Source organism: Anomaloglossus baeobatrachus, chromosome 3, assembly GCF_048569485.1.
Source record: "Anomaloglossus baeobatrachus isolate aAnoBae1 chromosome 3, aAnoBae1.hap1, whole genome shotgun sequence".
NCBI lineage: Eukaryota > Metazoa > Chordata > Amphibia > Anura > Aromobatidae > Anomaloglossus > Anomaloglossus baeobatrachus.
Genome location: NC_134355.1, coordinates 141122464 through 141138253, shown reverse-complemented (window position 1 = coordinate 141138253; position 15790 = coordinate 141122464). Strand labels below are relative to the sequence as shown.

General features: G+C 45.5%; 1 protein-coding gene across 1 annotated transcript in view; it reads right to left on the bottom strand.

The window, feature by feature from the left end:
• The window catches only part of LOC142295074 (proton-coupled folate transporter-like), a 541653-nt gene that overhangs the window by 150347 nt on the left and 375516 nt on the right, over nt 1-15790 (bottom strand). The window contains exon 6 of the mRNA XM_075338144.1: nt 893-1049. Within this exon, the coding sequence (XP_075194259.1) occupies nt 893-1049 (157 nt within the window). The remainder of the gene's footprint in view (nt 1-892; nt 1050-15790) is intronic.

Sequence of the window (15790 nt, the reverse complement as noted above, 5' to 3'; positions counted from 1 at the left end):
ATCAAAACATTGCTTCTAATAGTATAATTAAAAACGTCAGCACAGGATGCAAAAATATAAGCCATCATTTAGTCCCAGATCACGAACGAGAATATTATGGGTCTAGGAAAATGGCGACAAAAGCGCAACTCTTTTTTATTTTTTTATTTTTTTACAAAATTCTGAATTTCTTTTCACCACTTAAATAATATAAAAAAAACTATGTATGTTTTCTATCTACAAACTCATACTGACCTATAAAATCCTATTGCCAGGTCAGTTTTTCCATTTAGTAAACATGATAAATAAAAAAAAAAAACATAGAGGAATTGCACTTTTTTTTTTAAATTTCACTTGAAATTTCTTTCCTGCTTTCCAATAGACTATATGGTAATATGAATGCTGAAATACAACTCGACTAACAAAAAACAAACCCTCAAATGGCTACATTGACAGAAAAATCCAAACGCTATGGTTCTTCGTAGAAGAGGAGGAAAAAATTAAAACGAAAAATGATAAATCGCCCTGGGGTGAAGGGGTTAAAATCATAATTTAAAATTACTTTTTTCTTCAGAATATTTTTACAATATTCAAAAAAAAACTTATATGTATACAAATCAGTATAATATTTGTTTTCCCCCTTAGAAGAGTCACAGACATGTCAAGAGTTATAGTTAATTGCTAAATGCATTAATTTATGAAAGGGATGAAAATAATACTATTACAATGACTACTAATATTTTACTATATAATCATCGCTTATAACTTTGTTAAGCTTTGCCAGGAAACAATCCCATATTAAGAATTATTTGCATCTCAGTTTATGAATTTACATTTCAATGTATTAGGAAAACCAATATGAAATGCATGAAGAATATTTAAACAAATTAGATCCCAAAGCCTTAGTACTTACTGAATCAACACAAAGGTGATTATCTGAAATGTTGCCATAATAATGAAGCACATTCCTGGAAATGTTGATAGTGTTGCTGGATAAATTCCATTAAATATTGCTGCAGCAAAAAGTAAACATATCGTTTCGACTGATGCCATTATGGAAAACATTGCACCTAAAGAAAACCATATAGCAAAATGTTATATAAAACATATTGCAAAAATACCGACAATAACAGTAAACAAAAAAATGGTTTGAAATTGACTTTACACCTTAGAAACTCACAAATTAAAGTGGGCCAATAATAGTGTGGTTTAGTTTGTAGCTGACAGTTATCATTTTTTAATAGTAAATACTAGATAAAGTTGCTGGAACCATTGAATAATTATATAGTTATTTAATGTTACAGAAATACATCTGCAAGAATTCATAAAAACATATCAATAGTAGAGAATTCATATAAACCATCAAATATAATCTGACAGGTACCTCACCCCTTTGACAATGTATCAAATGGTCTAAATCTGCCCCTCACTTTTTACGCAGTAACCTATCATCCCATCATTTTGATAGTGTAATTAGCAGTTCAATTATTCGTCAGCCTACTATTACTTTGATAGTGTAATTCGCAATTATTTTGATTTGGCATATTATGATTATAGCCGATAATGCTCTTTAGAACTTCCAATATTGGGCATATTATATATGGTCAATAATGTTATTTAAAATTCCCAATATTGGCTATATTATGTATGTGGCCAACAATGTTTTTTTCACCTCTTAGACTGCCCAAGTATGAACTATTCTTTTTATAGAAAAATTGAAATCAAAATATATGAATAAAAAAAGTTACCGTATTTTCCGGATTATAAGGCCATGTGCCCACAGGAGCCTTTTGCTGCGGAGTTTGCCGCGGAAAACCTGCGGATTTTTCTGGATTTTCCAGAGAAATCCGCAGGTTCTAGCATGAACAGTCACTCCCCATGTTACCCTATGGGACATGGGGAGTGTCTGTGTCCACGCTGCGGAAAGTGTGGCTGCGGAAAGTGTGGCTGCGGAATCTCCTGTGGAGATCCCTCAGCCGCACCTAACTGCATGTCAATTATTCTTGCGGATTTACTTGCGGAAATCCCGGCCCTCCGCTATGGAGATAGAGGCCGGGACATCCGCAGGTAAATCACATGAAAGTTCGCTTGTTTCCCGCAGCTATTCTGCTGGAAACTTGCAGCTAAAAATAGCTGCGGATGCCGGCGGGCAGCTGCGGGAAACATGCGGCCGTACCTGCGAATATATCTGCAGGTACGAGCGCCCATGGGCACATGGCCTAAGACACACTTTTTTCCCCTAAAATTGGGGTAAAATGTGGGTGTGTCTTATAATTCAGATATGGCTTACCGGAGCGAGAGTGGTGGAGCGGGGGTCACAGGTAGAGATGAGCGAACCGGTCCCGGTTCGGCTCGAGGTCGGTTCGCCGAACGGAGGTCCCGTTCGAGTTCGGCTCGTCGAACGTTCGACGAACCGAACTCGAACTGCATAGGAAACAATGGCAGGCAATCACAAACACAGAAAAACACCTAGAAAACACCCTCAAAGGTGTCCAAAAGGTGACAAACAACTCAAACACATGGGAAAGTGACAAGGACATATACTCATGCGAAAACAAAACAGCTGGACAAGGAAAAAGAGGAGGACACACAGATATAGGCATGGCACGCCCTTCTAAAAACATGTAAAACACCGCAAGGTGACTCCAAGCGTAGTCTCCCTTTTTTCCAAAAATTGTGCCCCACACACACCCACCCCTTCAGTGGCAGCACTTGTGCCCTAGTTGTACACTTCACAGCTAGATTTGCATCAAGCACATTCAAAAATACGCCATTCTTATCTGTCCCCAGGATGACACCGGGGTAGGTAGAAAAGTCTTTCCTGATCCCAGCTCTGTTCATCTTGGCTTCTTTTAAAAACACAGCAAGCAAGGGTTACTCCAAGCGTAGTCTCCCTTTTTTCCAAAAATTGTGCCCCACACACACCCACCCCTTCAGTGGCAGCACTTGTGCCCTAGTTGTACACTTCACAGCTAGATTTGCATCAAGCACATTAAAAAATACGCCATTCTTATCCGTCCCCAGGATGACACCGGGGTAGGTAGCAAAGTCTTTCCTGATCCCAGCTCTGTTCATCTTGACTTCTTTTAAAAACACAGCAAGCAAGGGTTACTCCAAGCGTAGTCTCCCTTTTTTCCAAAAATTGTGCCCCACACACACCCACCCATTCAGTGGCAGCACTTGTGCCCTAGTTGTACACTTCACAGCTAGATTTGCATCAAGCACATTCAAAAATACGCTATTCTTAACCGTACCCAGGATGACACCGGGGTAGGTAGCAAAGTCTTTCCTGATCCCAGCTCTGCTCATCTTGGCTTCTTTTAAAAACACAGCAAGCAAGGGTTACTCCAAGCGTAGTCTCCCTTTTTTCCAAAAATTGTGCCCCACACACACCCACCCCTTCAGTGGCAGCACTTGTGCCCTAGTTGTACACTTCACAGCTAGATTTGCATCAAGCACATTCAAAAATACGCCATTCTTATCCGTCCCCAGGATGACACCGGGGTAGGTAGCAAAGTCTTTCCTGATCCCAGCTCTGTTCATCTTGGCTTCTTTTAAAAACACAGCAAGCAAGGGTTACTCCAAGCGGAGCCTCCCTTTTTTACAAAAATTGTGCCCCACACACACCCACCCCTTCAGTGGCAGCACTCGTGCCCTAGTTGTACGCTTCACAGCTAGATTTGCATCAAGCACATTTAAAAATACGCTATTCTTAACTGTACCCAGGATGACACCGGGGTAGGTAGCAAAGTCTTTCCTGATCCCAGCTCTGTTCATCTTGGCTTCTTTTAAAAACATTGTAAGCAAGGGTTACTCCAAGCGAAGTCTCCCTTTTTTCCAAAAATTGGGCCCCACACACACCCACCCCTTTCAGTGGCAGCACTTGTGCCCTAGTTGCAAACAGGATGTTTTGATTTGCATCAAGCACATTCCAAATCCACAAGCATTTACTCTCCCCAGGATGACACAGGGGTAGTAAATTCCTTCTGGATCCATGACTTGTTCATTTTGATGAACGTCAGTCTGTCCACATTGTCACTGGACAGACACGTGCGCTTATCTCTCAGCACACACCCAGCAGCACTGAAGACACGTTCAGAGACAACGCTGGCAGCTGGACATGACAAAATCTCCAAGGCGTAACTGGAAAGCTCTGGCCATTTTTCTAGATTTGAAGACCAAAAGGAGCAAGGCTCCATTTGCAAAGTCATGGCATCGATGTTCATTTGGAGATACTCCTGTATCATCCTCTCCAGACGTTGACTATGTGTCAGACTTGTTGTCTCTGGTGGACTTGCAAAGGAGGGTCTAAAAAAATTATGAAAAGATTCCATAAAATTGCTGTTACCAGCACCAGATACGGTCCTACTGGTACGTGTAGACTGTTGAAGATGACGAGACCGTCCCATGTTTGTCAAGTTACAACTGTGAGATTCACTCCCTGCACCTGCATGGTTGTTTGGTGGAAAAGCGGATCTAAGATCGAGTAACAGCTTCTGCTGATACTCCTGCATACGTGCGTCCCTTTCTATGGCTGGAAATATGTCACAAAATTTGGACTTGTACCGGGGATCTAATAGTGTGGCAAGCCAGTAGTCATCATCACTTCTAATTTTGACAATACGTGGGTCATGTTGTAGGTAGTGCAACAAGAAGGCACTCATGTGTCTTGCGCAGCCATGCGGACCAAGTCCACGCTGTGTTTGTGGCATAGAGGTGCTAACCGTTCTTTCTTCCTCTGACGTCTCCCCCCAACCTCTTTCAACTGAAATTTGACCAAGGTCTCCCTCATCTGCTGAGTCTTCCATGTCCATGGACAGTTCGTCCTCCATTTCTTCATGTCCTCCTGCACCTTCCTCAATATCTCGCCTGCTACCATGCGCCCTTGTTGATTCCTGTCCCCCATGCTCCCATGCCTGGCGCCTTGGTGATGATGAACGTCTGAACCTTGGTGATGTTGTTGTGTCTTGCGCATATGAATCCTCCTGTAGTTCATCCCCTTCCTGTTGTCCCACCCCCTGACTCCGAATAGTGTTTAGCGTGTGCTCCAGCATGTAAATGACTGGAATCGTCATGCTGATAATGGCATTGTCAGCGCTAAACATATTCGTCGCCATGTCGAAACTGTGCAGAAGGGTGCATAGGTCCTTGATCTGAGACCACTCCATCAGGGTGATCTGCCCCACCTCTGCATCTCGTTGGCCCAGGCTATACGTCATGACGTATTGCACCAGGGCACGGCGGTGCTGCCACAGTCGCTGTAACATGTGGAGAGTTGAATTCCAGCGTGTCGCCACATCGCATTTCAGGCGATGAACCGGCAGGCTGAAAAACTTCTGGAGCGATGCAAGTCGCTCAGCTGCGGCGCTTGAACGGCGGAAGTGAGCAGACAGTTTTCATGCCCTGTTCAGAAGGCCATCTAAGCCGGGATAGTTTGTTAAAAATTGCTGCACGACAAGGTTCAACACGTGAGCCATACAAGGTACGTGTAATACTGTTGTATATTCTGAGGATTTCGATAGCGTTAGGGCATTGACAACCAGAGACGAGTTCTTGGTACAGAGATGTTTATAACAGGTAACCACGATAGGTACACAACGGAACACACAATAGAATAATAACACACGAGATACCTTCCCGAATCGGAGCGGAGGGAATTCCCGGGGCCACGCACCGGACTCCCCCAGGGAGACCACCAAGAGCAAACCCCTATACAGGGACTGTCTGGCAATCACCCCGGAAGGCCTAAATGCGCAGCAGCCGGGACACAAGGGGCAAGTGGTAAAGTCCAGAAGTGTCCGTACGGGATAATTGTCCAGAGTGGTTACGAACCGGAAGGTACCGGGCAGAAGTGCTGACCAAAGATGGCAGACGGAGTCCGGGCACAGCTTGAAGAAACCGGGTACGGTCCAGAGACGGTGTCGGTAGTCTTTCAGGAGGATCCAAAGGTAATCAGGAATTAGAAGCAGAAAAGCAGGAGCACACAGCAAGCAGTATACTCAGGCACTGGACTAGGCTTAGAGGCGGCCTTTTAAGCAGCTGGACAGGAAGTAGGGCAACAGAACAGTAAACTCCATGTTAACCGAGGGCAAGCTCTTACAAAAGAGAACTGGAAATCCCGGAAACCTGACATTACTCCCCCCCCCAGAAACGGCCTCAGGACGGATCAGGGCCCGGCTTGTCCGGGTACCGCCGATGAAACTGAGCAATCTTCCGGGGTGCCCGAATGTTACCCACCGGTTCCCAGGAATCGTCCTCGGGGGCGTACCCCTGCCACCGCACCAGATACTGAAGCCGACGACGATGGAGCCGGGAGTCAAGAATGTCCTCAACCACGAACTGCTCCTCGCCGTCAACCATCACAGGCGGAGGAGGAGGCACGACACGACCATGAAACGTATTAGGAGCAACGGGTTTGAGGAGAGAAACATGAAAGACCGGGTGTACCTTTAGATGGTGCGGTAACCGCAGCCGACAGGCCACAGGGCTCACGATCCCGGTGATCTTAAACGGACCGATGAATTTCTGTCCCAGCTTCTGCGAAGGAACACCCAATCTCAGGTTTTTGGTGGATAACCATACAGAGTCCCCTACCTTATACATGGGTGCCGGTCTCCGGTGAGTGTCTGCCGACCTCCTGTAACGCTCCTGAGCCGTAGCCACAGTGTCCTTTAGAACCTCAAGATTTTGTCGTAGCTCTGTCAATCTGTCCTCCACCGCTGGCACCGAAACCGCAACCGGTGACCTAGGCAAAACATTCGGATGGTAACCTAAGTTAGCGAAAAAGGGCGTTACCTTTGTGGAGCTGCTCTGAGTGTTGTTATACGAAAACTCCGCCAACGGAAGCATCTTCAACCAATTGTCCTGCAGATGGCTGACATAACATCGAAGGTATTGTTCCAGGGTTTGATTAGTCCGTTCGGTTTGCCCATTTGTCTGAGGATGGTATGCAGAAGACAAACAGACATCAATCTGGAGTGCCGTACAAAACCCCTTCCAGAACCTAGACGTGAACTGCACGCCCCGGTCAGAGATGATCTCGTCTGGTACCCCATGCAATCGGAATACGTTCTGGATCACCAAATCCACTGTCTCTGCGGCTGAGGGAAGACCGGTACACGGAATAAAGTGAGCAGCTTTTGTCAACCGATCCACCACCACTAAAATGGTATTGTGACCGCCTGAGACTGGCAACTCCACAATAAAATCCATTGAGATAGATCCCCAAGGGCGAGATGGAACGGGTAACGGTTGGAGGAGTCCCGTAGGAGCCACACGAGGGACCTTGCACCGGGCACAAACCACACATGAGTGGACATAGTCCTTTACATCCTTTAAACAGGTAGGCCACCAGAAAAAACGGCTCAGAAATTCCTGCGTCTTCTGTACCCCCCTATGACCAGCCAACACGGAGTCATGAACCAACTTGAGAACCCGAAGTCTTACGGCCTCCGGGACATAAATGCGTCGCTCTCTCAACCACACACCATTCCGAAGAACAAGAGTTACATCATTCGGAGGGGCAGCAAGAAATACGTCACCATCATAGGCCAGCTTGATGTCCTTCCACAAGTCCTGGTCCTGGATTACTCCAACGAAATTGGCATCCGATAACACGGTCTGAGACGGGGTTCCAGGCACGGAGTCCACGGCGTGGATTCGGGACAAGGCATCGGCTTTCCCATTACGTGAACCTGGACGGTATGTAACGATAAAATTGAACTGGTTAAGGAATAGGCTCCAACGGGCTTGCCGTGGAGACAGGCACCTGGCAGACTTAAGAAACTCCAGGTTACGATGATCTGTGAGTACTATCACTTGCTGCGCAGCTCCCTGTAAGTGGTGTCTCCATTCCTTAAAAGCTGAAATAATCGCCAACAATTCCTTGTCCGCAATGTCATAGTTCCTTTCTGCAGGGGACAACTGGCGAGAAAAGAAAGCACACGGATGCAAGAGACTCTTGTCCCCAGTCCTTTGAGAAAGGATTGCCCCTAATGCATAGTCGGAAGCGTCGACTTCCACGATAAAGGGAAGTGCGGGATTCGGATGTACTAATATCGGCGCTGAGGTAAAACACACCTTGAGACGATTGAAAGCTTCCTGGACCTGGGCGGACCACACAAACTTCTGTCCTTTCTTGGTTAATATAGTGATGGGACAGACGATCTCTGAAAAGTTACGGATAAAGCGTCGGTAAAAGTTGGCAAAACCGACAAAGCGTTGTACCTCTTTGATGTTTCCCGGTTCCGGCCAGTCTAGAATTGCTTGTATCTTGCCAGACTCCATGTTCAGTCCCTGAGGAGAGATGACATAACCTAAGAATTGTATTTGGGAGCAATGGAATTCGCATTTCTCCAGTTTAATGTACAGGTGGTTATCCCTCAGACGGGTAAGTACGGTCTTGACGTGCTCCTGGTGTTCCTGTAGGGAATCAGAAAAGATCAGGATATCATCCAGATAAATTACCATGAATTGGTCCATTATATCCCTAAAAATATCGTTAACTAGATGTTGGAAAGCCGCGGGAGCGTTACAAAGTCCAAAAGGCATCACTAGGTACTCATAATGTCCATACCGACATCGGAACGCGGTCTTCCACTCGTCTCCCGGACGTATGCGAAGTAGATTATATGCCCCACGGAGATCCAATTTAGTGAATATTTTTGCCTGTTGGACTCTCTCCAATAGCTCAGGAATCAACGGTAACGGATACCGGTTCCGGATGGTTATTTTATTCAGTTCCCGGTAGTCAATACAAGGTCTCAGAGTCCCCTCTTTCTTTTTCACGAAAAAGATGGGTGCCCCTGCTGGTGAGGTAGACGGGCGAATAAATCCCTTGGCTAGACTTTCATCGATGTACTCTTTTAGTGCTTGTAGCTCAGGTGCCGCCAACGGGTAGACATGCCCAAACGGGATCTCCGCCCCTGGGAGTAAGTCTATGGGGCAATCATACGGTCTATGCGGGGGAAGCCGATCAGCTTTTCTTTTGTCGCATATATCAGCGAAGTCATGATAAACCGGGGGTAAAACAGGTACCTGTACAGTGCCCTCCGCAGTCGGTGTTACTGGAACCGGTATAGTTGGACTAATGGTCGGACCACTCTGCGGTGGGAAGGATATTTCCTTAGTCTCCCAATCGATGACTGGATTTGTAGACCGTAGCCACGGAATTCCTAGAATATTCGGAAAATGAGGAGAAGAAATCAACATGAAAACAAGAGTCTCCTGCTGACCTGGCTTCATCACTAGAGTTGAGCGCGGTTCGTGGTTCGTGGTTCTCCAGTTCGTGGCTCGAGTGATTTTGGGGCATGTTCTAGATCGAACTAGAACTCGAGCTTTTTGCAAAAGCTCGATAGTTCTAGAAACGTTCGAGAACGGTTCTAGCAGCCAAAAAACAGCTAAATCCTAGCTTGGTTTCTGCTGTAATAGTGTAAGTCACTCTGTGAATCAAACTATTATCACATTTCAGTGTATAGTGTGCGTGAACAGCGCCTTCAGATCACTGCTGTTTCTATAATGGCGATCGCCATTTTTTTTTTTTTTTTTCTTGTCTTCCTTCCCTAAGCGCGCGCGTCTTGTGGGGCGGGCCAGCATGTCAGCCAATCACAGACACACACACACCTAAGTGGACTTTGAGCCAGAGAAGCAACGGCATGTGTGATAGGATCTGCATGTCACATGTCCCTGCATTATAAAACCGGACATTTTCTTCACGAACGCCATTATCTGCCTTCTGCGTCTTTGGTGTCAGACATCAGTGTCGCAGCTCCGTCCTCCTGAGTCCTATAGCCGATACAGCTGTATGCGCTGCATACACAGCGTTAGACAGCTTAGGGAGAGCACATTCTAGCAGTCCTTTTAAGGGCTCAAAGCGGCAGGGTCAGAGAGCCATAAGTGACAGGTCCTGCAAACAGCAACAGCGTCTGTGTAGCCCAGGTCAGGGATTTCCTCCCTGCATTTCACCATTAGGAGGGAATAGAAAGGCAGGCTTCCATTCCTCTACCCAGAGCACCACAATCCTGCCACTGTACCCTCTTGTCCTCTGCACACTCCAACTCATTCTAAGTAAGCCATTATACTAGCAAACATTCAGTGTACCTAGTGGCATCCTATACGTGGCTATTGGACTTTGCTATAGTCCCACTAGTGCAAAGACATTTGCAGAGCACGTCTGCCTGCATTGCACACTACAACTTTTTTAAACTAAGCAATTTTACTAGCAAACACTCAGTGTACCTAGTGGCATCCTATACGTGGCTATTGGACTTTGCTATAGTCCCACTAGTGCCAAGACATTTGCAGAGCGCATCTGCCTGCGTTGCACACTCCAACGAATTATAACTAAGCCATTATACTAGCACACACTCAGTGTACCTAGTGGCATCCTATACGTGGCTATTGGACTTTGCTATAGTCCCACTAGTGCCAAGACATTTGCAGAGCACATCTGCCTGCGTTGCACACTCCAACTAATTATAACTAAGCCATTATACTTGCACACACTAAGTGTTTTTTAGTGGCATCCTATACGTGGCTATTGGACTTTGCTATAGTCCTACTAGTGCCAAGACATTTGCAGAGCGCATCTGCCTGCGTTGCACACTCCAACTAATTATAACTAAGCCATTATACTAGCACACACTCAGTGAACCTAGTGGCATCCTATACATGGATATTGGACTTTGCTATAGTCCCACTAGTGCCAAGACATTTGCAGCACGTCTGCCTGCGTTGCACACTCCAACTAATTATAACTAAGCCATTATACTTGCACACACTAAGTGTTTTTTAGTGGCATCCTATACGTGGCTATTGGACTTTGCTATAGTCCCACTAGTGCAAAGACATTTGCAGAGCACGTCTGCCTGCATTGCACACTACAACTTTTTTAAACTAAGCAATTTTACTAGCAAACACTCAGTGTACCTAGTGGCATCCTATACGTGGCTATTGGACTTTGCTATAGTCCCACTAGTGCAAAGACATTTGCAGAGCACGTCTGCCTGCATTGCACACTACAACTTTTTTAAACTAAGCAATTTTACTAGCAAACACTCAGTGTACCTAGTGGCATCCTATACGTGGCTATTGGACTTTGCTATAGTCCCACTAGTGCCAAGACATTTGCAGAGCACATCTGCCTGCGTTGCACACTCCAACTAATTATAACTAAGCCATTATACTTGCACACACTAAGTGTTTTTTAGTGGCATCCTATACGTGGCTATTGGACTTTGCTATAGTCCTACTAGTGCCAAGACATTTGCAGAGCGCATCTGCCTGCGTTGCACACTCCAACTAATTATAACTAAGCCATTATACTAGCACACACTCAGTGAACCTAGTGGCATCCTATACATGGATATTGGACTTTGCTATAGTCCCACTAGTGCCAAGACATTTGCAGCACGTCTGCCTGCGTTGCACACTCCAACTAATTATAACTAAGCCATTATACTAGCACACACTCAGTGTACCTAGTGGCATCCTATACGTGGCTATTGGACTTTGCTATAGTCCCACTAGTGCCAAGACATTTGCAGCACGTCTGCCTGCGTTGCACACTCCAACTAATTATAACTAAGCCATTATACTAGCACACACTCAGTGTACCTAGTGGCATCCTATACGTGGCTATTGGACTTTGCTATAGTCCCACTAGTGCCAAGACATTTGCAGCACGTCTGCCTGCGTTGCACACTCCAACTAATTATAACTAAGCCATTATACTAGCACACACTCAGTGTACCTAGTGGCATCCTATACGTGGCTGTTGGACTTTGCTATAGTCCCACTAGTGCCAAGACATTTGCAGCACGTCTGCCTGCGTTGCACACTCCAACTAATTATAACTAAGCCATTATACTAGCACACACTCAGTGTACCTAGTGGCATCCTATACGTGGCTATTGGACTTTGCTATAGTCCCACTAGTGCCAAGACATTTGCAGCACGTCTGCCTGCGTTGCACACTCCAACTAATTATAACTAAGCCATTATACTAGCACACACTCAGTGAACCTAGTGGCATCCTATACGTGGCTATTGGACTTTGCTATAGTCCCACTAGTGCCAAGACATTTGCAGCACGTCTGCCTGCGTTGCACACTCCAACTAATTATAACTAAGCCATTATACTAGCACACACTCAGTGTACCTAGTGGCATCCTATACGTGGCTATTGGACTTTGCTATAGTCCCACTAGTGCCAAGACATTTGCAGCACGTCTGCCTGCGTTGCACACTCCAACTAATTATAACTAAGCCATTATACTAGCACACACTCAGTGTACCTAGTGGCATCCTATACGTGGCTATTGGACTTTGCTATAGTCCCACTAGTGCCAAGACATTTGCAGCACATCTGCCTGCGTTGCACACTCCAACTAATTATAACTAAGCCATTATACTAGCACACACTCAGTGTACCTAGTGGCATCCTATACGTGGCTATTGGACTTTGCTATAGTCCCACTAGTGCCAAGACATTTGCAGCACGTCTGCCTGCGTTGCACACTCCAACTAATTATAACTAAGCCATTATACTAGCACACACTCAGTGTACCTAGTGGCATCCTATACGTGGCTATTGGACTTTGCTATAGTCCCACTAGTGCCAAGACATTTGCAGCACGTCTGCCTGCGTTGCACACTCCAACTAATTATAACTAAGCCATTATACTAGCACACACTCAGTGTACCTAGTGGCATCCTATACGTGGCTATTGGACTTTGCTATAGTCCCACTAGTGCCAAGACATTTGCAGCACGTCTGCCTGCGTTGCACACTCCAACTAATTATAACTAAGCCATTATACTAGCACACACTCAGTGTACCTAGTGGCATCCTATACGTGGCTATTGGACTTTGCTATAGTCCCACTAGTGCCAAGACATTTGCAGCACGTCTGCCTGCGTTGCACACTCCAACTAATTATAACTAAGCCATTATACTAGCACACACTCAGTGTACCTAGTGGCATCCTATACGTGGCTATTGGACTTTGCTATAGTCCCACTAGTGCCAAGACATTTGCAGCACGTCTGCCTGCGTTGCACACTCCAACTAATTATAACTAAGCCATTATACTAGCACACACTCAGTGTACCTAGTGGCATCCTATACGTGGCTATTGGACTTTGCTATAGTCCCACTAGTGCCAAGACATTTGCAGCACGTCTGCCTGCGTTGCACACTCCAACTAATTATAACTAAGCCATTATACTAGCACACACTCAGTGTACCTAGTGGCATCCTATACGTGGCTATTGGACTTTGCTATAGTCCCACTAGTGCCAAGACATTTGCAGCACGTCTGCCTGCGTTGCACACTCCAACTAATTATAACTAAGCCATTATACTAGCACACACTCAGTGTACCTAGTGGCATCCTATACGTGGCTATTGGACTTTGCTATAGTCCCACTAGTGCCAAGACATTTGCAGCACGTCTGCCTGCGTTGCACACTCCAACTAATTATAACTAAGCCATTATACTAGCACACACTCAGTGTACCTAGTGGCATCCTATACGTGGCTATTGGACTTTGCTATAGTCCCACTAGTGCCAAGACATTTGCAGCACGTCTGCCTGCGTTGCACACTCCAACTAATTATAACTAAGCCATTATACTAGCACACACTCAGTGTACCTAGTGGCATCCTATACGTGGCTATTGGACTTTGCTATAGTCCCACTAGTGCCAAGACATTTGCAGCACGTCTGCCTGCGTTGCACACTCCAACTAATTATAACTAAGCCATTATACTAGCACACACTCAGTGTACCTAGTGGCATCCTATACGTGGCTATTGGACTTTGCTATAGTCCCACTAGTGCAAAGACATTAGCAGAGCACATCTGCCTGCATTGCACACTCCAAGTTTTTTAAACTAAGCAATTTTACTAGCAAACACTCAGTGTACCTAGTGGCATCCTATACGTGGCTATTGGACTTTGCTATAGTCCCACTAGTGCCAAGACATTTGCAGCACGTCTGCCTGCGTTGCACACTCCAACTAATTATAACTAAGCCATTATACTAGCACACACTCAGTGTACCTAGTGGCATCCTATACGTGGCTATTGGACTTTGCTATAGTCCCACTAGTGCCAAGACATTTGCAGCACGTCTGCCTGCGTTGCACACTCCAACTAATTATAACTAAGCCATTATACTAGCACACACTCAGTGTACCTAGTGGCATCCTATACGTGGCTATTGGACTTTGCTATAGTCCCACTAGTGCCAAGACATTTGCAGCACGTCTGCCTGCGTTGCACACTCCAACTAATTATAACTAAGCCATTATACTAGCACACACTCAGTGTACCTAGTGGCATCCTATACGTGGCTATTGGACTTTGCTATAGTCCCACTAGTGCCAAGACATTTGCAGCACGTCTGCCTGCGTTGCACACTCCAACTAATTATAACTAAGCCATTATACTAGCACACACTCAGTGTACCTAGTGGCATCCTATACGTGGCTATTGGACTTTGCTATAGTCCCACTAGTGCAAAGACATTAGCAGAGCACATCTGCCTGCATTGCACACTCCAAGTTTTTTAAACTAAGCAATTTTACTAGCAAACACTCAGTGTACCTAGTGGCATCCTATACGTGGCTATTGGACTTTGCTATAGTCCCACTAGTGCCAAGACATTTGCAGCACGTCTGCCTGCGTTGCACACTCCAACTAATTATAACTAAGCCATTATACTAGCACACACTCAGTGTACCTAGTGGCATCCTATACGTGGCTATTGGACTTTGCTATAGTCCCACTAGTGCCAAGACATTTGCAGGACGTCTGCCTGCGTTGCACACTCCAACTAATTATAACTAAGCCATTATACTAGCACACACTCAGTGTACCTAGTGGCATCCTATACGTGGCTATTGGACTTTGCTATAGTCCCACTAGTGCCAAGACATTTGCAGCACGTCTGCCTGCGTTGCACACTCCAACTAATTATAACTAAGCCATTATACTAGCACACACTCAGTGTACCTAGTGGCATCCTATACGTGGCTATTGGACTTTGCTATAGACCCACTAGTGCCAAGACATTTGCAGCACGTCTGCCTGCGTTGCACACTCCAACTAATTATAACTAAGCCATTATACTAGCACACACTCAGTGTACCTAGTGGCATCCTATACGTGGCTATTGGACTTTGCTATAGTCCCACTAGTGCCAAGACATTTGCAGCACGTCTGCCTGCGTTGCACACTCCAACTAATTATAACTAAGCCATTATACTAGCACACACTCAGTGTACCTAGTGGCATCCTATACGTGGCTATTGGACTTTGCTATAGTCCCACTAGTGCCAAGACATTTGCAGCACGTCTGCCTGCGTTGCACACTCCAACTAATTATAACTAAGTTACATTGTCAGGGATATTTATTCTTTATTATTCTGCTGTTAATAAAGCTAGACCACCACTGCAATCTTCACCACCTCTCAATTTTTACTACCACATTTTCAGTCCACAATCTTGTCGCAATCAACATGAGTGGCAAAATGACAGATGCTGGTGGAAAGGGGAAGAGGCGTGGTGGAAAAGGCAAAAAAGGTTTTGTCAGTGGGGAAGGTGCCAAAGCTCCATTATCATCTGCTGAAGATAGACCATCTACTAGCAAAAGTAAGATGTCTACTACTTATTGTGGACAATCCGATGTGCTCCCTTTTTTACGGACACGAACAAGAGGAACAAAGGTAGATGATGGGCAAAAAAGGAAAATGCTTGAATGGATCTCAAGTGGTCCAACAAGTGCCCTCTCAGCCACTTCAAGTACC